Raw genomic sequence first — 23,245 nt, 5'->3', positions numbered from 1 at the left:
TATTTGTTTATATTCTCTCACCAGATGGGGTCCACTGTACTGTACATTACTTCACCAATGATCCATGTAAAATGTGATTCAGGGTTTTAAATCTCTTGTAGCTAGAGTGAAAATATCTGTATATTAAGAAGAATATTTTTTACTAAACTGCTTGTAAATACTAGAGAACTCACACACCAGGTAGACTGATGCACACTTTCTTTCTAATATCACTGAGCCTTTGTTGTAATTTATTGGGCCACCAGTGGGTGGCACTAAACTCACAGCTAAATACATGAGATTGAATCATTTTTATGAACAGTGACTGCTGCATATTGTAAATGCTGAGATATGCTTCTTATTCAGATGTCTTTAATTTATGTCCTGCATAAAGCTGCCTTTTTAATTAACCTGAATACAAAGCTTTTCACTCAATTTATCTATATTAGTTATTATTTTTATTTGTGGGTGCATATACTGTATATTGTACTGTTCGTGCTGCTGTGAAGCTCATCTGCTTGTTTGAATATTGTTCACTTTTTTTACTGCAGTGCATTAAAATGAACTTCTATCTTAAGCTGTGTTTACTTTGGCAGTCGTTGCTTAATCTGTGTCTTGACGACAATATGGTTCGACACCAGGTCAGTCAGAGCTGTGGTCACTGTAAGGAGCAGCAGCAGTAAGTAGCAGGATGCTGAAGCGGAAGGACTCCTGTGCGCGTCATTAAGCCCAAGGTCGTGACGCTGTTCCTCCTCTAACAGAGGGTGAAGGCCCAGTTTGTTTAGCCTGTTGATAGAAAGGACCATTTGAATGTAATTACAGGGAATGAAAGGACTTCCTGGTAAACCAGTTTGTCAAAATATGGAAAAATAAATATACCCCCTAACACTTTGGACAAGAGGTGGATGATTCCAAAAGGAATTGAAGCAGGGAGTCGTTGCCAAACTACCACAAGATGTCACTACAGCCCCTGTGAGACTTGTGCGCACCACTGATGCTGTTGTGGGTTAAAGGCACGTATACACTCAAACGGTATACACTCAAATTCCAAATACCGAGGTCTTTCACGTTTTGTTTTCTCCGCCATTGTAGCTTAGACGTACTGTAACTGGCAACCCGTGGTTGCTCTGCAGCTGAGACTACTGACTGCAATGATTGGTAGACGGTGGAAGGTGGCGCCACATGCCAAAACATGATTTCAAAACATAAACATGATTTGCAGTCTGCAAAAGATTTTTTTAATGCGAATATTTTGGCTGTACTGTTGTTGTTCCTGAGTCTCTGTGACATATTAGGAGGATTTTATGACCAGTTGCTTTAGATTTATTACATAATGCACCTTTAACAACAATAATGCAACCCATAAATAAAATAATTACAATACTACCTCAAGCTCCAGTTTGGATACACAATATTTCATTTCAAGTTTGATTTTTTCCAGAGAGGACAACCAATGATCCGTGGCTTGATCCCCGATAAGTGAAATACAAAACTTTTTTTTAATTATTTCCCATAATCCACCAAATTAAATTTGATCTGTTCAGACTGATCCAAATCGAATAAAGTAAAAAAATTGCCAAAGAACATCTTGTTATTGCTCTTAAAACAGTGGACCTGCATCCAAGACACACACACACACACACACACACACACACACACACACACACACACACACACACACACACACACACACACACACACACACACACACCATTCATTTGTGGCCGGCTGACGCACGCTCCTAAGATTATAACCCACGCTAAATAAGAGCACATTACCCGCTACGCTTCAGTGCGCGCAAAGACGCCGCGCAGGTTGGTTGGCAGCAGCAGCGCTGTTTCAGAGATGGCGTGCGCTAGAGGCAACGTGCTTTGGCAAAGCCCGCAACTTCGATGAGCAACGAACGCACGAAGGGTCTGGTACACGGAGCGCCCAACGGGCTGTGCCCTCTCCAACCTGGGAGCGAAGCAGAGCGGAGAGCGCACAGAGACAGACCGAGGAGGATGAGATGGAGATGACGAACCGAGACTCCAAAGTGGAGTGCGTGAAGTGCGACGGTTTGATGAATTCGGCCAAAGTATCCGTGCCGCTGTCGCTTACCGGGAAACGGGCAACCATGGAGGGAGACGACCTGTACAGGTTGCGAGACAGGAAGCTTTTATTGGAGGACAAAAAGCGCCTTTGCGCGTTGGCTTTGGGCACCGCTGTACTCGGGATTCTGCTCATGATTATCCACGCCGAGATATGTCCCTTCGTTTATAAACCGGTAAGTTAAATGATCTCAAAGTTGTATAAATGTATATACATTATATTGTATTGTATATACTGTATATTCATGCCTCAGGGAAAACAAATCAATAAGATGAAGTTGAACTATAGTGACTGCTCTTTATCTGCAAACTTGGATGATTTCACTCTGTTTGACATCAGTATTCACACTGCTATTGTCAGCTGGCTAAGACACTTGAATGTTGTCCCATGAACCCATCATCAAAAGTCACCACGGTGGAACCAAAACATGTTATTGCTCTGCTGCTGCTGCTGTGTGACAGCTTCTCACCTCCTCTTCAACTCCTCACAAGTGTTAAAACGATGCCAAAAATATTCCACAGATTGATATTAAACCCTGCTGTCTGTTTCTTTTTATACATTTAGTAACCAGATTAGCCATAATCGGTGCAAAAATCAAAGAAATGTTGCCATAATAACTTGATTAGCAGACAGCACATGGACCCGTGTAGCTCAGCAGCAGAATCTGCACCTGGTTTTTGAACCTTCCTGACCCTCTGATTAGTAAGTCCATTTCCAGACACACAGTTTGGTAGCACAGTCTCATGACATTAACATGCAGATCTCAGTGGATAACAATGCCAGGCCACACAATCAACAAATTATTAACTCCCCCAGACTTCCTACAGCACACGCCAGTTCCACATGTGGAAAAAAGTTCTCATGCATGCCACAAAACATCGGACCACCTCCATGCTGTGAAGTCAGTGATTGATTACAGTGTCAAAGCCCCACTTTTGTTTAACTCGCAAACTTTTCAGAAATCTATGGAAATATGGCCCGGCGTTCAAAACCATGCCTGGTGCGTTTAAAGGGAGTTGGACTCGGAGAGAGACACGGTTGTGAAATTACCAGTGCTGGCACAACTTTGACAATACTATTCCAGTTTACAAATGTGAACCAAGAACAGGTGTTGTCTGTCCATTCCTAACATCAGGCATCTGCTTCGGTACCATGGAAATGCTGATGCACTGGAAAAGTGCTCTGTGCTACAATGGAAGTGTATTATTTTTCGAGAGGCCGCTCTGCTGTTTTAATCACAGTTTATATAACCGTTGTCAACATCCATCTGTTCACTTCATGTGATCAAGTTCAAGTCTGCAACATCTTCCTCTTCTGTGGACTCACATGACCTTTGGTGACATTGGGGCATAACTGTAGTATTGTAGTAGTCTATCGTGCGTTAATGGCAGTCTACAGATTTATATTTCAAGCATACCTTTTCATAGTTATACACGAAAATGGGGGCTATTTGTGGAACATTTTTCCACATTTTACCTCTTCCCCCTGCAGCAAAATTGCTCACAGTACTTCAGACTATCTTTCCACATCATTTAGTGTATAATTAGCGCTTGCACGACCAGTCTAGAAGTCGCTATGTCTCTGTTGGGTTTGCCTGGACCAGAACCAGGAGTGTGCACTTCAACCCGGAAGCAACCTCAAGTCCAATTGTCTGCAACTCAATTGACAACTTTCCAGGAGTGACTTTCCAGTCCACAACAATATTTACTGCGCGCTTCTCATGAGACTGTGTCACAATCGTCTTATCGTCTTGATGGTTTTATTGAAATATTCTTTAATTTTTAGATTGTTTTGACTCAATTGACTGCATTTGTTCCCCCTGCAAATATTATATATATTTGTCGTCTTTTAGGATAATATTTTCTCCAATTGCTATTGTAGGAAAATAAACATATTTATGACTTTCAGTTTCATTTTTAAGTTAAAAAGTCAAATTGTTAAATTATTGTGGGTGTCATAGCTCACATATAGTGTCATATATATATATATATATATATATATATATATATATATATATATATATATATATATATATATATATATATATATATATATATATATATATATATAAAAAAGGCCAACACTAGCACAGGAGCTGTTTACATTGCTGGAGCATGATGACCAAAAGTGGCCCACATGGTATCTGGGTTATTTTGCTGGTGACAGAGAGCATGAATGATCAAAATGAACTGCAGTGATGATCAGTGGTCACAAACCGCTGCCTTCCTCCTAAGGAACATTATAATACTGTCACATGCAAGTCACTAACCAAGTTTCACACACCAGGATTAAATATTTTCTTGGGCAGGCTGAAAGGTTATGTTTCCTCTTCGACAGCTAATCAACCACACCCATCATTAAAACTGTTTCTGTGATGCCAGGTGAAGCTTATGAAACATAACTCAGAGTATCTCTCACGCTGCTATGCTGTGTTTGTTAAAGGGTGAAGGCTGTAAAATTCTGGCATTAAATACAAATGTTAAATAAGTTTTACCCCGTGTAATATATCCACTCCTGTGACTGTCTCACTAGTCTAATCTTGGAAAGTATCTGTAAATCTGTTGTAATCTAATTGCAGTGTTCTTACAGGATACCTCAGGTTCTGCACTGACTAACAAACCAAATTAGAAAACTAAAGTCAGGTGCATGCATTATTGTTTTGGAAAGTATTTATTTATTACAGAACATAGTAGCCATAACAATGGCTCAAGTGTTTTTTTTTTGTTATGTGTGAAGTGACCCATCTTGGTTACTGTGTCACTTCACACACAAAGCGTACGATGGATGAAGTTGTGTTTATCCAAATTATGCTCACCAGGTTTGAAATGACTGTTTTCAACAGAAGAAAAAAAGAAAAAAGAAGAGCATGTTTGAGAAACTGGGCACGGAGAATGTTATTGAAGTCTCTGTTATGGAATGTGGTGAAACGTTGAAGCTTTTGTGGGGTCTTCTAATTAGCCCTGGATGAAATACAGACGCGATGCGGATGCTACGGGAGAAACTGGAAAACGACGTACCTTGCCAACGGACGTCACACCGCACCACCTACACGCTTAAGTTTCCTCGGATTTGAAAGTTTGTCATTATCGTTTGAACTGTAAGCCACATTTTAAACTGCACTTCCACTTAAAATCTTCCACTGACGTTGCAACAGCTGTGATGCATGAGGCATGGGTGTAGCTCTTGAACCTGCTGAGGCTATTGCTAATTTTCTTTGCCTTAATTGAGTTATTGAAAACATATCGTCATTCATGAGCAAAATCATCATAGCGCCTGTAACTGTGTCTCCTGCTGTCCAGGTTCCTGGAATGGAAAGTATTTAATTACAAGCATTCCTGTTCCTCTAATTGACTGGGTTTTTTATGCACCTTTCTGGAGTAGATGACAGAATCAGTATTTCCACTTTTGGAGACACATTTTACAGCCCCTACAGTGCTGTTATAGCATAAATACAGGACATTAAACTTAAATTAGTTCCATTACATCTTTTATGAAAAGGAAATCTCTGACACACTGTTACTATAAGGAAAGGAGGATGATCACATGCTTGAGAGAAGTCAATGGTAGGTGGTAATGTCTGCAAATATTTTGTTTAAATTCAAATTATTGAACAAGTCTTTGCAAACAAGGCTGTTTTTGGGAACGTGAGAATTGGCCAATAACTTTGATGACTTGATAAATGATTACTTTACAAGTTATAGAATATTATGTTAAATAAAGGTGGAGACGGATGTCAGGGTATCCACAGGGTCTTAAAAAGTCTTAAATCCAATCATTTGAATTTAAGGGCTTAAAATGTCTTAAATTCTCCTAAAATCTCCTAAAAGATCTTAAATACAATTACAAAATCTATTAACGTTACTTTTATTTAAAACATGCATAAACTTCAGTCTCGCTTTGAAATGTTTCTATTTTTGAGGGTGCGATAACATAACTACAACACGGAACTAAAGTAGGCCACCTGTGTTCCCCTGGTGAAAATGTATCGAGCACCACTAGCTAGTGTGCTATGGGCGCGCGCCGCGGTGTGTTACAGCTTAGCATAGCAGCGGAGAAAACTTAATGAAAGCCCACAGCTAAGCCGAATTGCAAGTTCAACGATTTGTGGCTCCAAATTTCCTTCATGTCTTTTGTACTTTTTTGCCAGTATGGATTTGAAATGGGTCTTAAATTCTATTCATTATGGTCTTAAAAAAGTCTTAAAAAGTCTTAAATTTGACTTGTTGAAATCTGCAGAGACCCTGGGATGAGTTCGTGCACACTTACTGGGGTGCCTGCATGGTGCAGCTGGGAAAAAGCACTTGTCCTCCACTGAAACTGCTTGGGTTTGTGCTTGGCACATTTGGCGGCACAGTTATTCTTGGGAAGGAAACTGGTGTGGCATCTGTCCATCGTACAGTGTAGAAACTCCTCTTTGCTGGTCAGGCCTGTCTGGGGGGGGAATACAGTCATTTCAGTGAGATAAAATAAGTAACATTTAAAGTAACAAGAATCAATTTGAATGGAAATGATCTATGCATGTATTCTATCTATCTAACCAAATTGTGTAATATATAAGATAATTTGCTTATATACAGGACAATATACTGCAAAAGGAAGAGTTCCACTACTCTGACTGTCAGGAGGTCAACGGCCAGCTGTTACCATGTTACCAAGAGACAGTTTGTTTTGTCTGCCCTTGTTTGACATAATAACATGTACTTGATTTGGACTTTTGTGATATTCTTTCCACCCAGCTTTAATGAATCAGCTGTTGTAAAAAAAAAACTCCTTTTTTTTTATTGCCCTCTCTCCTTTGTTTCCTTCCCAGGGCACAAATATCGCCTTAATCGTCAACTGTTCCATTACACTGTCCACCGGGTGTCTCATCGTCCTCATTATGGCTTTTCATTACAAAGACATCAGGGTGAGTTTGCCTCTCTGCCTATTTGTTTCCATCATTTCGGACGCACGGTTTGCATGAGTGAGAGACTGAGCGTGTGCAGATACAGTACATTACTGATCCTCAGGGCTTGACTTACATTTTTATGTGCACCATTTTCTTTTATAGTGGCAGTGTGCAATGCAGTTTACTTACTCCGTAAATGTTCTGTGTGTGAAATTATTTTTATTTGGCAGAAATTGAAGATACAATATTTATACTGTATGAAATGTTGTTTTTCATTACCCCAGAATGAGCATTTTTGTAATTTATATCAGCTCTGTTGAAGCAGTCATTTTGGACCGACATAGTAAAGAGTAAACATCATCTGACTTTTGAGACCAACTGACAGCTACATAGGTTCTCCAACACACTGGGAAGGTGGGGGGTATTTGGTTGCAACATGCAACTTCACCAATAAATGCTAACTCATAGAAACTACCTTTAAATATTGCAGTATTTTTGTTTTGATCTAGCAGGACTAGCACTCATTATGTCATCATATTTTACAGAATGAATGAATGTTATTTCCTAATGAAATTTATTAAAATTTTGCAGATGCTTTGCTGTATGCATATAACACCCTACTTTAAAACCACAGGCTACAAAGACATTTACCATTTTGCAGCTGCAGTATTTGTCCAATACACATCGTTCTTTGCCGTCATGGTCAGTACAGTAAATAGTGTGTGTTGTGGGTTTGTGCTCTAACCTGCAGTGGTTTCTGAGTGGTTTCATGTCTGATACAAGATGGGTCCATGACAAGTGCATGTGGGTGATAGGAAATACAGGTTGAGGAAGTGCAATACAATGAAAACACATTGAGTCACCAATGCAAACTACCATATACACACTAAATGGACAAAAGTATTGGGACGCCTGAGTTGGTTACTCCCCCTTCTGCAGCCATATCAGCTTCCACACTTCTTTGGAAGAGATTTCTCAAGACTCTGAAGTGTTTCTACGGGCATTTGTGCTCATTCATTCTGCAGAGGATTTATGAGCTCAGGCACCGATCACTGTGCCAGTTCATCCCAAAGGTGCTCGATGGGGTTGAGGTCAGGGTGCAGGCCAGTCAACTTCCTCCACAACAAACTTGTCAAAGCATGTCTTTATAGTCCTTGCTTCGTGCACTGGGACACAATCATGCATTGTCCAAAATGTCTTGGTATGTTGAGGTGTTAAGATTGTCCTTCGTTGGATTTAAAAGGCCCAGAGCTCAAAGCCTGAAAAACAGCCACAATTCAATAATTACCAGGTGTGGCCAAATACATTTGTCCATATAGTTTCCCCCCTCACATAGGTGTTGGATTATTACCTACAACATGTTTTAACATATCCCACGGTTTAATAATTTTATGATACATAATCACGAGAAGCACATGTAAAATAAATAAAAATAAAAACCATTACAACTAGTATTATCAAAACAGAAGATATCTGTCTTTCCGTTTAACTCTGCTCATCTTTCCTCTCTTGTCATTCTCAATAAGAAATGTAATTGAAGTCATAATATCAGTCAGTATTTTTCTTCTCATCATTTAACTGCACTGTTGACAGAATTATCCAGTCAGGATTATTACGTCTGATCAAACACTCATAAATAGCCTGAAAGTTGTGCATATTTGGCCATAATCTTATGAATGTATTATATTAGGATGTTTATTCTGGTTTCATTTTTTATGTTTTATGTTTTCTCTCACTCACGCGTTCTTCAATTTTTCAGCTGTTTATCAACGATCACAACCAGGTGGACTGGCGCATTGCCTTGACCAGTCACCGGGTTCTTGTGATCACACTGGAGCTGCTGGTGTGCTCCATCCATCCTATCGGCACATACTGGAAGATGAGCCTTCACGTCAACTCCTCCTCCTCCTCAGCTCCGCTCTGTGCCTCCAACCATCACAACGGGACCCTGATGAACGTGGAGCTGCTGTTGTCCGTGCTGATGTTCCTCCGTTTGTACCTGGTGCACAGAGCCATCCTTCTGCACAGCAAAGTGCTGCTGAGCGCCTCCTACAGGAGCATTGGCTCGCTCAACAACATCAACTTCACCTTCCGCTTTGTTCTCAAGGTACTGATGAACAAACACCCGGCTCGAACGCTGTTGGCCTTCATCCTCTTTTTCTGGCTCACTGCGTCTTGGATGCTTACTCTATGTGAGAGGTAAGCAGTCTTGAAAAAGAGAGTATCTTAGCAGAAAATGACTTTGGTAGAAGTTGGAGTCACTTTTTATAATATAACTTAAGTAAAAGTCTTAAAGTAAATGACATTTACTGTACTTAAGTATCAAAAGTCATTTGATATAAAATGTACTTAAAGGTACCATATGTATGAATGTGGCCAAAAACGGTTACTGCATTCAAATTCAAAATACCGAGATCTTTCAGGTTTCGTTTTCTGACGTAACTGGCAACCCACATGCCAAAACTTGATATCAAAACATAAACATGATTTGCAGTCTGCAAAAGATTTTTTTTAATGCAAATATTTTGCCTGTACTGTTGTTGTTGGTGAGCTCAGTTTGTTATATGAACATTATTCCTCAGTCTTTGTAACATATTAGGAGGATTTTATGGCCAGTTGCTTTAGATTTATTAGATAATAAATGTAGTGGAGTAAAAGTAAAGGTTGTTAGAAATATAAATAGTACATATACGTTAATTTTGTACTTAAGTACAGTAACAAAGTACTTGTACTTTGATACATTACAGCACTGGAGGTAAGAACAGGAAACTGCATGCAAGTTAGCAATACAGATGGACTGGTCCAAACACAGGGGTATTTTAAGTTAGGAGGAAAACTACTTCCAAAATATGAAAACTAAACTTTATAAATAGTAGTTGCTTATAGGAGGTATAAAAGTGTAGTTTAAGAAAGTCATTTTAGAGACACCCGAGGTTAAATGTGTTAGATGGTTTCAATCCACTGATGTAGCCTCAACGCTAACTGCATACTCCTTTATTTGCTGTAGCGTATTCATAGAAAAAACCTGGATGGAAACTTTAGCCCTCACATGCGTGCACAATTTTGCAGCTGCAATATCTTTCCAGCCCATATGGCTTGCTATTATTGTGTGTGTGGATCTGAACTATATGAAGGGATTTGGTTGAAATTAAACAGAGTAAACAGTCTTTTATTTGGCGTCATACGCATTCGCACACAATGAGCATTCGGTGCAGTGCAACAGCACGTGCAAGGACTCAACTACGCTGCTGGACTGATCACTGAGCTGCAGTAGTTCTGAGTAATTCAATGAAAGCGAGTGTAAAAGGCATTTGACAAGTTTGACTAACATGTCATGACTTTGCTCGGTTGTTTTTAGGTTTATTTGTCTATGGAGGTGTTCCCATGGACAAATATCCCCCAGTCTTGACTTATACAAAATGTTAATTTTGTTTGCCTTCCATAATAAGCTCTAGGATCAATAGTTGTCATTTTGTTATTTATAAATTGACCTTTATATCTATGTCCTTAAGGATAGATTAATTAGGTAGTAATGATGCAGATAATTACGACACACACACAGTCTGATTTCCATCACCTTCAGAGGACATCACATCGACTTACTCTAACTTTAACCAAAGCAAATACTGGGCCTCACCCTAACCCTAGCTTACAACATGTCACATGTCCACCTTAAAATGCAATCATTTACATCTTCTTTTCCCCCCTACAATGTGACTGTGTAAGCAGATTTAGGTCCCCATAACATGTGTAAATACCTGGAAAACACACACAATGACTTTGAAATGAACTTACTTTAACCTTAACCATAATCACTACTGGCCTAACTCTAACCTCAGCCTAACTTTAAAACATGTCTACGCCTTAAAATCTAGACATTTATCTTATGGGGACTTGATTTTTGTTCCCTTAAGGAAAACATGTCACCATAATGTGACTGCAAACAGATTTAGGTCTCCAGAACATAAGGAATACCAGGAACACACACACACACAAGTGTGTGTTTCTCCTGATGACATTATTAGTTTCACCTGTGTCTTGTGCATCACGTGTGTCCTTTTAGTTTTGTTTGTCTTTGTTCTTTTTGACTATGGCCCAGCTCTTTTTCCGTTGTGTCCCTTAATGAACTGTATAGAGTTGTTGTTGTTGTTTTTTCCTCCTTTTATCTGGCACTCACCTGGTAGCCTACTTTTTGTTGGATTCCTTTTCCCCTTTTGCACACACACACACACTTTGATGGTCAATTTGAGTTTCCCATTACAGATGGATTTCCAATAACTGATTTCATGATCATATTTTATGCTGCAACTCAAACAAGTTTTCCGTTAAAGTTGAGCCAACTAAATGTCCACCTGATGCTCTGCAGTCTGTTTGGCTGTTTGTACAGCGTGAGGTCATTTTTGACCTTGACGGGAGGTTTCGCCTTCAGTCTCTCAAGCCTCGGCGTGTTTTCATTTGTCAGACATAATGAAGGCTCCGAGTGATTGATAGATGATAAAACCACAAAACCTTTTTACTGTCATGTTATAGAGAATTGCCACATCGATGTACACCCATGCACTGTTAGGACCCTTTTGTGTGGTTTCAGTACACATTAGATATTTGCTTTGTGACATTTAAGTTGGTCTCTAATAACCGTAGAGTTGATTAAAGTTTGATTAACAGTCTGACATACAGAGCACACCTTTATCAAACACACGGCACTAGACGGTGTTTCATGTTTTGCTTTATCTGTCTAAAAGTTACAGGCAGATTCACAGACTGATGTCTTGGCTTCAGGATTAATATGAGCCTTTTTTTTCATTATCATTCTGGTTTGTTTACATTTTAATGGCATGGTCAACCACATAACCCTTGCCCTGTACTCCACACAATGACAACATCATCTGTAACATGCACCACGTACCTTGTGATGACTTAAAACGGTGTTTCCTCTGGGACCTGCTGCCGTGCTCGTATCAGAAGTTTCCCTGCTTCAACACACCTAATTCAAATGGTCAGCTGGATATAAAAGCCTGAGAACGACCCATCATTTGAATCAGGTGTGTTGGAGCATGGAAACTTCTAAAACATGCAGTGGGACAGGAGGTTCCAGAGGACCAGGATTGGGAAGCACTGACTTAAAAGCGTCTTCCCAACGGAGAGCAATTCTCTGACTCATAACGATAGTCCTTATACCCAGAGGCGGACAGAGTACACAGCTTCATTACATTTCATTAAGGTACAATATGTAGTATTTATGGGTTTATATAACCCAAAATCCACTTTTTTATACATTTTATGTGCTCCTGCATTGTCTAGTCGCTGTATAATAGTTTTTGTTTCATTTTCGTAGTGTTTCAAAAAGTCATGTAAAATAACATGACCGCGGACCGCGGTTGCATAGCCACTGTTAGCAACGAGACGCCATGTTTCTACCGGAGCCTGTAAGGACAAACGCGAGAGAACAAAACAAGCGTCTCTTTACTTGTAGCGGAAGTCCCGTCCTCCACTCTCTCCGCTTCGTCTGCTACGGCCATGGTAGCTCGCCCTCTCCCTCGCCTCACGAACCTCATCTGCTGACACGGAGAAAGACAACGAGGACGACATTTGACCAGCTGCGGATACCGTATCGCTCAGGGAAGGGAGGGGGTGAGCAGAGGAGCAGGTCTTTGTTGTAAATTTCAGCCTCTCCTCTAGATGGCACTATAAACTACTTATTTCCCCTTTAAGTAAAACTACAGATACCCCTTGCTAAATTTTACTCAAGTACAAGTAAAAGTACTACAGTCAGATGTCTACTTAAGTAAAAGTTCTGAAGTACTTTCTGAAGTATCAAGAGTACATTTTCTAAACATTGCATTACTACTGCCACAGCGCTTACATTTACGTATAGAAACGTCCTATACGTGGAGTTATGACAAATGTTAATACCATGAAGAATGTAAAAGGAATTGAAAGTAAAATCAAGTCATTTTCATCTTTTTACCTTTTGTGTTGCTTTATTTAACATTTCTCACTTTTCTCCCACAAGGCAACAGCACAATGGCAACGCTCTGACAAACCTCCGCTCGAGTTTGAATGGATTTTGTGCGTCCACATTTGAACCTGACTGTGTTAAACACACAGCATATACTCAAGAACATAAAAACAAATGCTCAGCTTACAAGAAATGTGTAATATCAGAAAAGAAAATTCAGCTAACAAATGCATATATGTGTGACATCTTGTTTCGTCCATGGTTTCGTCTCTCAACTAAATCTGACCATGGAGGGGTTTTTTTTTTTAGTAGAAGTAATGGGTACTCACCGTTATGGATAGAAATGTATTGGAGTAAAGAGTACAATATTTGCCTCTCAAATGTACTTGAGTAAAGTGAGGAGTACTCCCCAACAATGATACTCGAGTAAAGTACAGATCCCTCAAAATTGTACTGTACTCAAGTAAATGTACTCCGTTACTGTTCGGCTCTGCTTATATCAGGGCAGCCATATCTTTCAAGGGCATGAAAACATCACACCCTTCTCAGTCGTCCATGCTGTTTGACTGATGACACATTTTTGTTTGTTCTTCTTCACGCAGGCAAACCAAAGCATCGACAGGCCACATAGACACGTCTCTGTGGCTCATAGCGATCACCTTCCTCACGGTGGGCTACGGAGATGTGGCGCCCACAACCAGCTGTGGAAAAGTGGTGTGTCTCTTCACTGGAGTCATGGTAACTAGGTTGGCTTCCTGATAGGAAAAAAATAAGTCACATTTTTGTGTTTTAACATGTTTTAAAAGTAATTGAGTGCGTGGAAGAATGAATGAAAATGTAAACAGTAAATGAAAATATGTATACAAGTGAAAAAAGGAGACACTAAGTATGTATTGCATCGTACACATTGGTAAAGGAGCAGGAAAAAGTAAAGCTACCGCATGCAATTGTGAGCATATTGAAGCATATTGATGTAATAAAACACTCAACACTTGCTATTTGATTTCAAGATCTAGTAGTATGTAGTCTTATCTTATGTCGTGCACTACCAGCTTGATTATGCACAAAAAAGTAAGATGTTTCACTATATTCACTTCATGTCATATCCAATTTTCTAATTTTTTAGAAATAGAATAGAAATAGAATTCTAATCTCATTTCGTTCCATGTTGTGTAATCAGAATATTCTTATTCTTTCTTCTTCAGTCTGTGTTCTTCTCAGCATACTCTGCATTGATTTGCTCTGCCTGATTGCCTTCTGTTCTGTGGCTTGTTGTTTGCCTACATTTCGGTCCACACTGGTCCATAATATCGCCCTCTCTGGTTTGTTTTATTTCCCTCTCGTTCCATTTCTGTTCTGTTCCATTACAGCAACTCTTCCCGCATTTTCCTATTTCATTTTTTCCCGGGTCAGTCCAGGCTCATTTCGCTTTATTCCACTGGTTATCTTGGACACGCTGGACTCTTTCTGTTTGGCCGTACACCCTGGTGGTGCTGACACATGTGAATGCTTTCATTTCCTTGAAAAGCGCGGTTTATTTAGATCACGGCTTTAAATAAATGCACGCTGCCTCTGCAGGAGGAGACTGAAACTGTCAGCACTGGGCACAGTCACTGGCTCTTAAAGTTAATTCCATCATTCAATAGAATCATTATGGACCACTCAGATTATTTTATTCTAAGCACATGAGCTAATTAGAGCAACGCAGACTCTTTCAATTTCCCTGATTTGGTGACCAAATTGAGATCATTGCAATTTTTCTGGTCACAGATGAAGGTGGAACGATAAATGGATTTGGGAACTCAAATTTGAGATAAAAACACAAAGAGTGACACAATAAACAAGTAACTAAGAACAGACATGACACTTTGGCCTCACCTGTGTTGCTTTCATTTGTGGTACATAGATAAGCGTTGGGGTTAAGACACCTCTGTGACAAAATGGAAAACAATCCCTTTCCACTATTTTCTCTCTATTTAACTTGTTTTTACAACCTTCCCTCCTTATAAGGGAAAACTTTCCACCATATCCATTTTTAGGTGGTTTATAGCTTTTGGCACTATCACAACGGGAAGGGGTGCCAACCTGTAGTCTTGGAAAAAAATGTAAAAATTCCTACTCCCATCGGGGCAGTTCTGGGAGTCAGTGACTGGGGTGATGATGCTTGCACCTGTAACATGGCTGAAAGTCTCAGTGCTCTGCTCCTGCTATAACTCACTTTGCGACCGTGAACATGGGCTGACAACACCATCACCTATGTGAGGATGGATCTAAGGAAATAGTCATCAATATGTTTTCTGGGGCTGTGGGAGTAAAATATATCTTTTAAAACTCTGGTTTGTGCATTTTTGTTTTTGTATGCCCATGCATGATCTTACTCTCTTTCTCTCTCCCTCTCACTTTCTAATGCAAGCTGAAAAGAGGAAAACAGGTAAAGACCAGCAATCATGTCATTATGGTGATGACAGGTTCAGTGGAGTGTTTTGTCTGCATGTCTTATGATGTGTTTATTCGTGCGACGACGTGGATGTTATTTGCTCTGTGGCCCTTTTTTTTTTCGAATACTCACTGTCATTCCCTGTCCAGCAATAGCACAACGCTATTCTCAGAGGGAACCCACACTATTATAGCAGTTGCCACAGATGCCTGTGTTTAACCATTAGACTGACTGTATAAATATAACTCTGATTTATTGGATGAAACCTTCCATCAACATTCACTTTTCTGAAGTGCCTTCCCTTGAGGGTAATAGTGATGCAAAAGAGGCAAGAGCCACTGTCTGTATTCAAAGTCAGATATAAAAATCAGCTCTAAACACATCAGTAACCATACCAACGGCTGTGTGTATGTGTGTGTGTGTGTGTGTGTGTGTGTGTGTGTGTTGGGTTTTAGGGTGTAGGCTGCACCGCCATGTTGGTGGCAGTCGTTACCAAGAAGCTGGTTCTAAACAAAGGAGAGAAACATGTGCACTTCTTCATGATGGACATCCAGATCTCTAAAAGGGTAAGAGAATATTAAAACATAAAGCATTAAAACAGTCCGTTATTGTTTTTTTTTGGACTTTTGAATGTTGCAATATTTTGTGTCCAGCTTTTCTGAATCCCTTATTTTGGCCCAAGTACAACACAGGCCGAGTAAAACTTCACATTATTGCTCTACGTTCCTAAATATGTTACTCTTAATGTACCTTTAACTGAGTTAACTGAATTGTTTTTCATAATGTTTTCAAATAGTCCTGTTAATTCTGAAGGGGGGGAACAAAATAATCCAGCAAACCATATCTGAAGTTAATGAGAAGCAGTAAATAAGGCAGCATTTAGCCTGAGGCTGCGAGTGTTTGTATGCCTGTCAGTGTTTATTGTTTTATTGTAGTCACTATAGAGAATTGAGTAAATACAGCTGTGAGTGCAGAAAGATTCAGAAAGTCTGTAACTTTAACAAATAACTAACAGTAAAATGTAATGAGGCCAACATTAAGCAGAATTCAGACATTTTCAGTTTGTATTATATAACTGGTCTTGCCTACATTTTAATATTCTTTATATTTTTATGTTTTCAGGCCACATGCGTCATTGCACAATAATGTTTATTCCTTTGGTTTGACTGATACAAGTCAGATAATGTGTCTAAAGTGCCACAAACACATCTAAGCTTCCTGTAATGATCCCTAAAGTCTTAAAAATCAAGTGTCCCATATAATACATGCATGATTTTTTACATTTCATGGTTCTTGGGCCATATTTTGCAGCATTTTTGTGATTACTCAAATGCACTTCCAATAATAAGTACGTAGTAAAAGCAGCAAACAATACTCCCCTCCTCTCAGAGGTTACAGCTGTGCAGCAACCCAAATAAGAACAGTCAGGAAGGATGCGTCACTACTTTTCCACGTTGTGTGCATGTTTTGGTTTGTGACTCTGTTTATAAAAAACTGTATTTAAGAGACACCACAGGACGTGATAGTGTGGGAAACGTGGAGGGAGATGAGGTCTGCTTACCTCTTTGTTGCTGTTTCAAGGCATTAAGCAGAGGAAATAATCGTCAGTCCAGGATGGTGCGCTGATGGTCAGGAAACTGGCTGAGCTTACGTGTGTGTGTTTGTGAGCGTGTGTGTGTGTGTGTGTGGAAGTGACTTGCAGAAGAGCTTGTAGCCTTGAACTGGATTCAAGTGTTTGCTCCTTGATGGAAAAAGGAAGGTGTGTGATCGACGACGAGGAAACCGAACCATGAAGCCAAAAGAGTGTTTGAACATAAACAAACACAACTATGTATGATCAATGAGAGACTTGATTGAAGTCCTGAAAACTTAGTGCTACGGCTTCTCACCAAACTGTAAAGTAGAGGTCTGAGTGCGGTAGGTGCACAGCTTTGGAGGATACAACCATTTCCTTTCTCCCAGTGGCTGCATCCGGTCACTGGGTGCATCGTTATGCCTGGCTTTGGTTGTTTTGGTTTGAGAGTACGTTTTTTGCGCGTGTGCGTGCATCCTTCTGAGCTATGTGGCACAGTCCAGAGTTACACTGATGGGAACAAGGAAAGACATCTGGATGCAGACACTGACAGCTCCTATTAATAACAACACAACAGGGCCAGAGTGACATCATCATGGGGCACTTACAGTGATTTGGGCAGGAAGACAAACAGACACGAATAGAATCAAAGAGAAAAGTGGCAAAAGAAAAATGGGGGATACTGGAGAAATCCTGCAATATCTAAACCTCACTTCTGGTCTGAATGGCCTGTGCTTTGTGAGGAAATTAAGACTTCATAGTTCTGCTTTATCTGAAATCAGCATCTTGGAGCAAAGGGGCAGAACAGGAAACACTGTCTGGATTTAATCAGCTTACTTTGACGACACAGAATTTTATTTCCTGTATTAAAATGACTGATTTGAACCAGCTTGTGTTGAAAGAATAAGATAAGAGCCTGGTGTTTCTTGGGTCAAGCCTGCGAGGTCGATTGACTTTATCTCGGTGGTCTTATCGCCACTTGCTGTGCTACTGAAAGTCTCTCGTGTAATCAGCCTGTTTGGATGTTTTTTTTTTTCTTTACCAGATCCGTCATGCTGCTGCTAACGTGCTGAGGGAATGCTGGCTGTTGCATCGCACCAGCCTGACAAACGGCAACCGCGGCGAGCACCGAAGACACCAGAGATGTCTTCTGGAAGCCATCAGAGTGTGAGTTACCGTAAAGACAGATACCTTCAGGCAGTACGTGTGAAGATGTCTGAGCGAGGGATGGAAGTGGGTGGCTTTCAAGCCTGACGTGTGTATTTTATGGGCCATTAACTTTATGTCAACATGCTTAACCACAGAGTCACACTTTTTAATGGCTTATTTAGATTAGGCCTTTTTTTTCTGTGCAGCAGAGCACGTGTGAACAAAACTCAACTTTGATTTTAACTAATTCAAAGCATGCTTGCAAAGCAAATTAGCTGTTTTTGTATGAATGTTTACCATCATTATCTGAAAGTGAAACACAACATTATACACATAACTGTATGGACAGGAAAACATGGACATGATTACAACGTGGAGTCTTTTTTTTTCATGTCAGTGAGCGAAAGCTCCTCCTTCACGAACAAGTGGCTTGCATGAGGCAGGAAGTCCAGAAGGTGTTTGGTCATTATACTGACAACAGGATTATGTGTGTGTGTGTGTGGGTGGAGGGGTTGCACATCCTGCTTTACACCAGGCTGAACACTATAAATAAAAACACAGTGGAAAGTATGAGTGGGAGGAACCTCCACACCTTGGGATTATAGTGTTTACATGGTGAGAGTTGCCTGAAATATTGGATTCTGTTCATATTTATGTTGTGGATCTCTGTTTCATTTGCCTGTGTGTGTATATGTCATAAAAAGGCCTTCAAATAGCGATTTAACAGCACATTCATACAAAACACGACAAACAAATGGTCTTACGCTCGCACATGAATGAAGTATACTGTTGTTCGGGGATATGATTGTGTATGAAATGAAACAGTTCTGCGTGACTGAGATCAAACTTTATTTTTGCACAGATTCCGTCATTTACGCTTCAAACACAGACAACTGAGAGATTACGTGAGTGAGATGGTGGACCTCCCCAAGGTGAGCGGCAGCTGTCACAGGGATATTTGTGCATGTTTCACTGGGGGGAAAAAAGATAACTGACAAACAAGATGACAAAGATACCCCCCCCCCCCTTAAACAGTTACGACTATTATGCCGAATTTTACGGTCTGCTGTTTATCTCTTAATGTTCAGGCACATTAAATTATTTCAGGAATTCATAGGCCCACAAGTTTTCCATGTGGAATAAACCCAAGATATAAAGATATCCCCTTGCAAAAGGCACTAGTGTTTAATGTGTTCATTTTCAAATTCATGCAGTAAGCAGGTCTGCTCGCTGACTGACCACAAAAGAGTACACACCAACAAATAAAACTTGTTGCTGTGGCTTTTTCCTGTAAAAATCAGTTTGTTGAGGGCGTAGACCAGGGGGTCACCAACCTTTTTGAGACCGAGAGCTACCTGAAGGGTAAAAAATAATATGGAGGGCTACCACATTTCAAATGTTATGCACCATTTTCTTATTTAACCATTTAAATTATTAATATTATGCATTCAACTGCATACACATTCATTCCAGTGCTTACTCCTAACAATTATCAGTTTTTATAAACAATATCAATGATATTTTACTGAGTGATCATATGGATACATGCAAGTGAGGTGAAGTGAAGTGAGCCCGAGGGCACCGTGTGATTTTCAATACCCTACATGTTGTTTGGTCTTTGTGAACAGAAATAATGTAGCATTATTTGTTATACTGCGTCCTTCATCTATAATCTGTGTGTATACAACACAAGCGCAGGCCAGACCGGGACAAGAAGCATTTATCCTGTCAAACTGCTGAATGACTTCTGGAATGGTTTTTGGACTTTTCGTTCTGTTTTCAGTCAAACTCCAACCTGTTTGTGTATTGTTTTCCTCGTGGAATGGTTAAATGTAGTTAGTTTATAGTTTATATTTAAAATGTATTCACTGCAGTCTCATATGCATAAGACCATATTTTTAATTGTGGCATTATGTCAGTCGTTCAGCACATATTTAAGATGTGTCTGCGCAGGACTTTGAAATTACACGTTGTGGTTTGACCCTGCAGTGTGTCACACACACTTACACTAGATTATTGTTGTTATTTTGACAGATGCAGATGATCATGTGTGACCTGAGCGCCAACTGGAATAACTCCTATCGGGAGCTGGAGCAGCGTATCCTCTCCATGGAGCAGAAGCTGGATGAACTCAGTCGCTGCTTCCAACAGACCTCAGAGCTGCTGTCTCAGGTCCTACATCACCACACTCCAGAGATCAGGTGAACACACAGGACAGATCTGCTTACAACGCACTGCACGATGTGGTAGACGTACATCTTTGCTTAATTGGGACACGTCTGCTAAGAAAAATAACAACTTTATGCATTTTGGTTCTTTTCCTTTTTTACAGGTGACATGGCGTTTGTTAAGAATGGAGACAGTAGGCTTTCTTCTGCGTTTTCATTCAAATTATCTATGAAAATGAGACGGTAAATCATCTCCACCCATCTCCATCTTCTGGCTCTGTGCCGACTGCACGACACAGTGACTCGCGGACAAAATAAGACTTCTATCCATCGAGGGAGAACATTTTCTGCGCCTTTTGAGAGACATGATGCCATTTTAGCTGTTGATATGCGACAGTGAATGAACTGAATTTATCTTAAACAAGGACTGTGGAGATCCATGTGACCCACTGAGTCCGAGCTTCCAGAATTACTCTCGTAACTGCCATTTATAAGGTTTCATGTATGGACTCTGTTGCTCTCTTATTCCTGTGGAATGAGATACATATCTAAAATGCAAATTTTATTTTAAATTTTGCAATGTTTTTTATCAGTGTGACGCTGACCTGTTTGCCTCATGCAAATCCTCTTTCCAGTTGCAGTTGAGAAATTGCCACGCTGGTTGTTGCTTGGAAACAGACTCGAGTAATTCTTTGTTGTGCATTTCTCCATGCTAGGTAACAGTGAATACAAAACATGCTGCTCCACCAACAGAAGAAACTAATCTTTAGATCAAGAATCTTTATTGGAAATTGTAAAAACCATTTGGATCTTAACAGATGTCAAATGAAACTCATATCAATGTCCACACTGAAGGGTTCAATCAATCCGACAGTTTACACCTGTTCTCAGAACCCTTTTACTTGAGACTTGTGAGTGAACCTTAACAGCTCAACAGCTCTATCTAGTGGACATTAATGGAGTAAACAATTATTGAGTCATAAAACTTAACATTTAACTATCATAAACAGTGGTATGTTATTGTCCAACCTGAATCATGTCTTAGAATGGATGGGTTAATCAAGACTGGACAAACTGGACAAGCACTTCATCTGGAGGATAAACTGGAGTCATGTTTTAAATCAAAATACTAACAAAAAATAATAAAAAAAATATTTGTACTCCAGCACGTCAGAAAAACTTACGAGAAACTTACTTCTTTTACTTTGTAACATTTGCACGGGATAAAAGCATGTCAACAGCCACCCAGAACATGCTTACAATTTAAAAAGCCATTACAAATGACTATCTGACTTGGTAACACACAAATTAAACAGAACAGTGACCATCAGATGATGTGTGAAAACCTTTTTTTTTTTTTTTTACTGTGTAGGACATGTTGAAGAGAACTCAAAAACCATGAGCAAGTGCAAGTGTTTTTTTTTCAATGGTTGATTTTTGTCCAGTTTTGAAGTTGGTGCCATATGTAAGCAGACGGCCTTAAAAACAGTTGTCCACAGTCACATATAAAGGGCATTCCGCACTTTTGTTCAACTTTACACCTCCTCGGACGCCCAGAACGATTAACCGTGTTCTGTGATTTTTCCTTTATGTGCTCAGCTAGATGCCTTGCTCCAATGAAAGTCTCCCCACAGCTAACACAAATGTAACTTATGGCCTCTGCATGTTGAACACAGTGTCGCAGGAGGTGCAGACGGTGCTTAAAAGCTCGGCCACACTGGCACTGGTGAAAGCGACGGCCTCGGTGAAGGTAACGGTGGATGATCATGAAGGAAGGCTGCCGCAAGATGGCACCACACTGCCTGCAGGAGTAAGGGACCTTAGCGCGCCAGCTGGTGTTCATACGTTTCGTCAAAGCCTCATCATGGCTGTCGTTCTCAAACATGGCTAAAATAGTGGGCACTGGTGGGGAGACAGGGTCGGAGGCCTCTGTGGCTGGAGTTGCATCAGTGGTGCTTGGGGTGACAGATGAAGGTGCAGATGCACAGGTTGGAAGCTCAAAGTCTTTCCCCAGATTGACAGATGTGGCAGCATACATTGTGGGTGGCGTGTCAGGAGGTCTGTCTGAAGGGGAGGTGAAGGTTGAGGGAGAGCAAGGGCTACATTTTGCAAGAGTAGCCTGTGACCCTGCAAGAGTTTGGTGACCGTGGCACTTTCCATTACTGACCTGGTTGACTAAATTTGGACTCCTGACATCAGACTGAACTGTGGTGCCATGGACATGTGGGGAAACACTTTTATCAGTCAATGCTGATGGACTGGTAATGATGCATATTTTGGTGCGGACGACTGACGTGTGAACTCTGGTGACATGATTTAACAAAGTTGTGTCAGAAGTGAAAAAGGATTTGCATACGCTGCAGGCTTTAGGCATAGCCTCAGAACAGAAGAGTACCAAAGGTAATTTGCCATCCTTGGGACACTGGTGTTGATGGTATGAACTTTCGTTAGAGAAAACCTGGCCACAGATCTTACAGGAATACAGAGGCATGTAGTGCTCTTTAAGATCCTTCTCAGTTAGAAATTGCTGCTTACATATTGAACATGGATATTTTACTTTGACACGACTACAGTGCCATCGATGGAGCTTCATTGACTTAAAAGGTCCCCTACCACATGAACTACAAATTGACCTACTACCACTGGGAGGCGCTGTCGTAGTTACTTCAGAATTTGGAAATTCACTGGAAATATCAGTTGCACTTGAGTTGGAGCCACCATCTGATTCTGGATCACTGATTTCAAGTTTGAAGCGAGTCCCAACTTCCGTATCAGATTCTGAGCTTGATGAATACTCTTCCCCCTCAGAGTCACTTTCCATGTCAACATCTGCATCATTTTCACCCACTACATACTCCACACTGCCATCAGATGCCTGGAGTTTCTTGGGTTTAAGTCTCTCAGCTTTCTTCTTAATTCTTTGTTGAGACCTCAGCTTTGAGGTACATGTTAATGATCTCGTGCTCTGCCGAACAGTCATCTTATTCGACAAGGTGGCCAT

General features: G+C 40.3%; 2 protein-coding genes across 2 annotated transcripts; one reads left to right on the top strand and one right to left on the bottom strand.

Moving 5' to 3' along the window:
• Nucleotides 1-1,987: 1,987 nt before the first annotated feature.
• kcnn4 (potassium intermediate/small conductance calcium-activated channel, subfamily N, member 4) lies at nucleotides 1,988-20,281 on the top strand (the record flags this gene model as incomplete). Its single annotated transcript, XM_083898824.1, has 9 exons — nucleotides 1,988-2,245; nucleotides 6,881-6,976; nucleotides 8,718-9,157; nucleotides 13,520-13,655; nucleotides 15,331-15,348; nucleotides 15,810-15,920; nucleotides 17,973-18,094; nucleotides 18,939-19,008; nucleotides 20,111-20,281. The coding sequence occupies 9 exons, from the start codon at nucleotides 1,988-1,990 to the stop codon at nucleotides 20,279-20,281; spliced, it is 1,422 nt and encodes a 473-aa protein (XP_083754950.1).
• A 1,067-nt stretch (nucleotides 20,282-21,348) lies between these two features.
• LOC310933911 (uncharacterized protein) lies at nucleotides 21,349-23,245 on the bottom strand (the record flags this gene model as incomplete). Its single annotated transcript, XM_083897481.1, has 1 exon — nucleotides 21,349-23,245. One exon carries the CDS (start codon nucleotides 23,243-23,245, stop codon nucleotides 21,668-21,670), a length of 1,578 nt encoding a protein of 525 aa, XP_083753607.1. The 3' UTR covers nucleotides 21,349-21,667.

The sequence above is a fragment of the Microchirus variegatus genome (assembly GCF_963457635.1).
Source record: "Microchirus variegatus genome assembly, chromosome: 1".
In the NCBI taxonomy this organism is placed as follows: domain Eukaryota; kingdom Metazoa; phylum Chordata; class Actinopteri; order Pleuronectiformes; family Soleidae; genus Microchirus; species Microchirus variegatus.
Note: the sequence above shows the minus strand (reverse complement) of the source record. Positions and strands in the feature narration are given on the sequence as shown.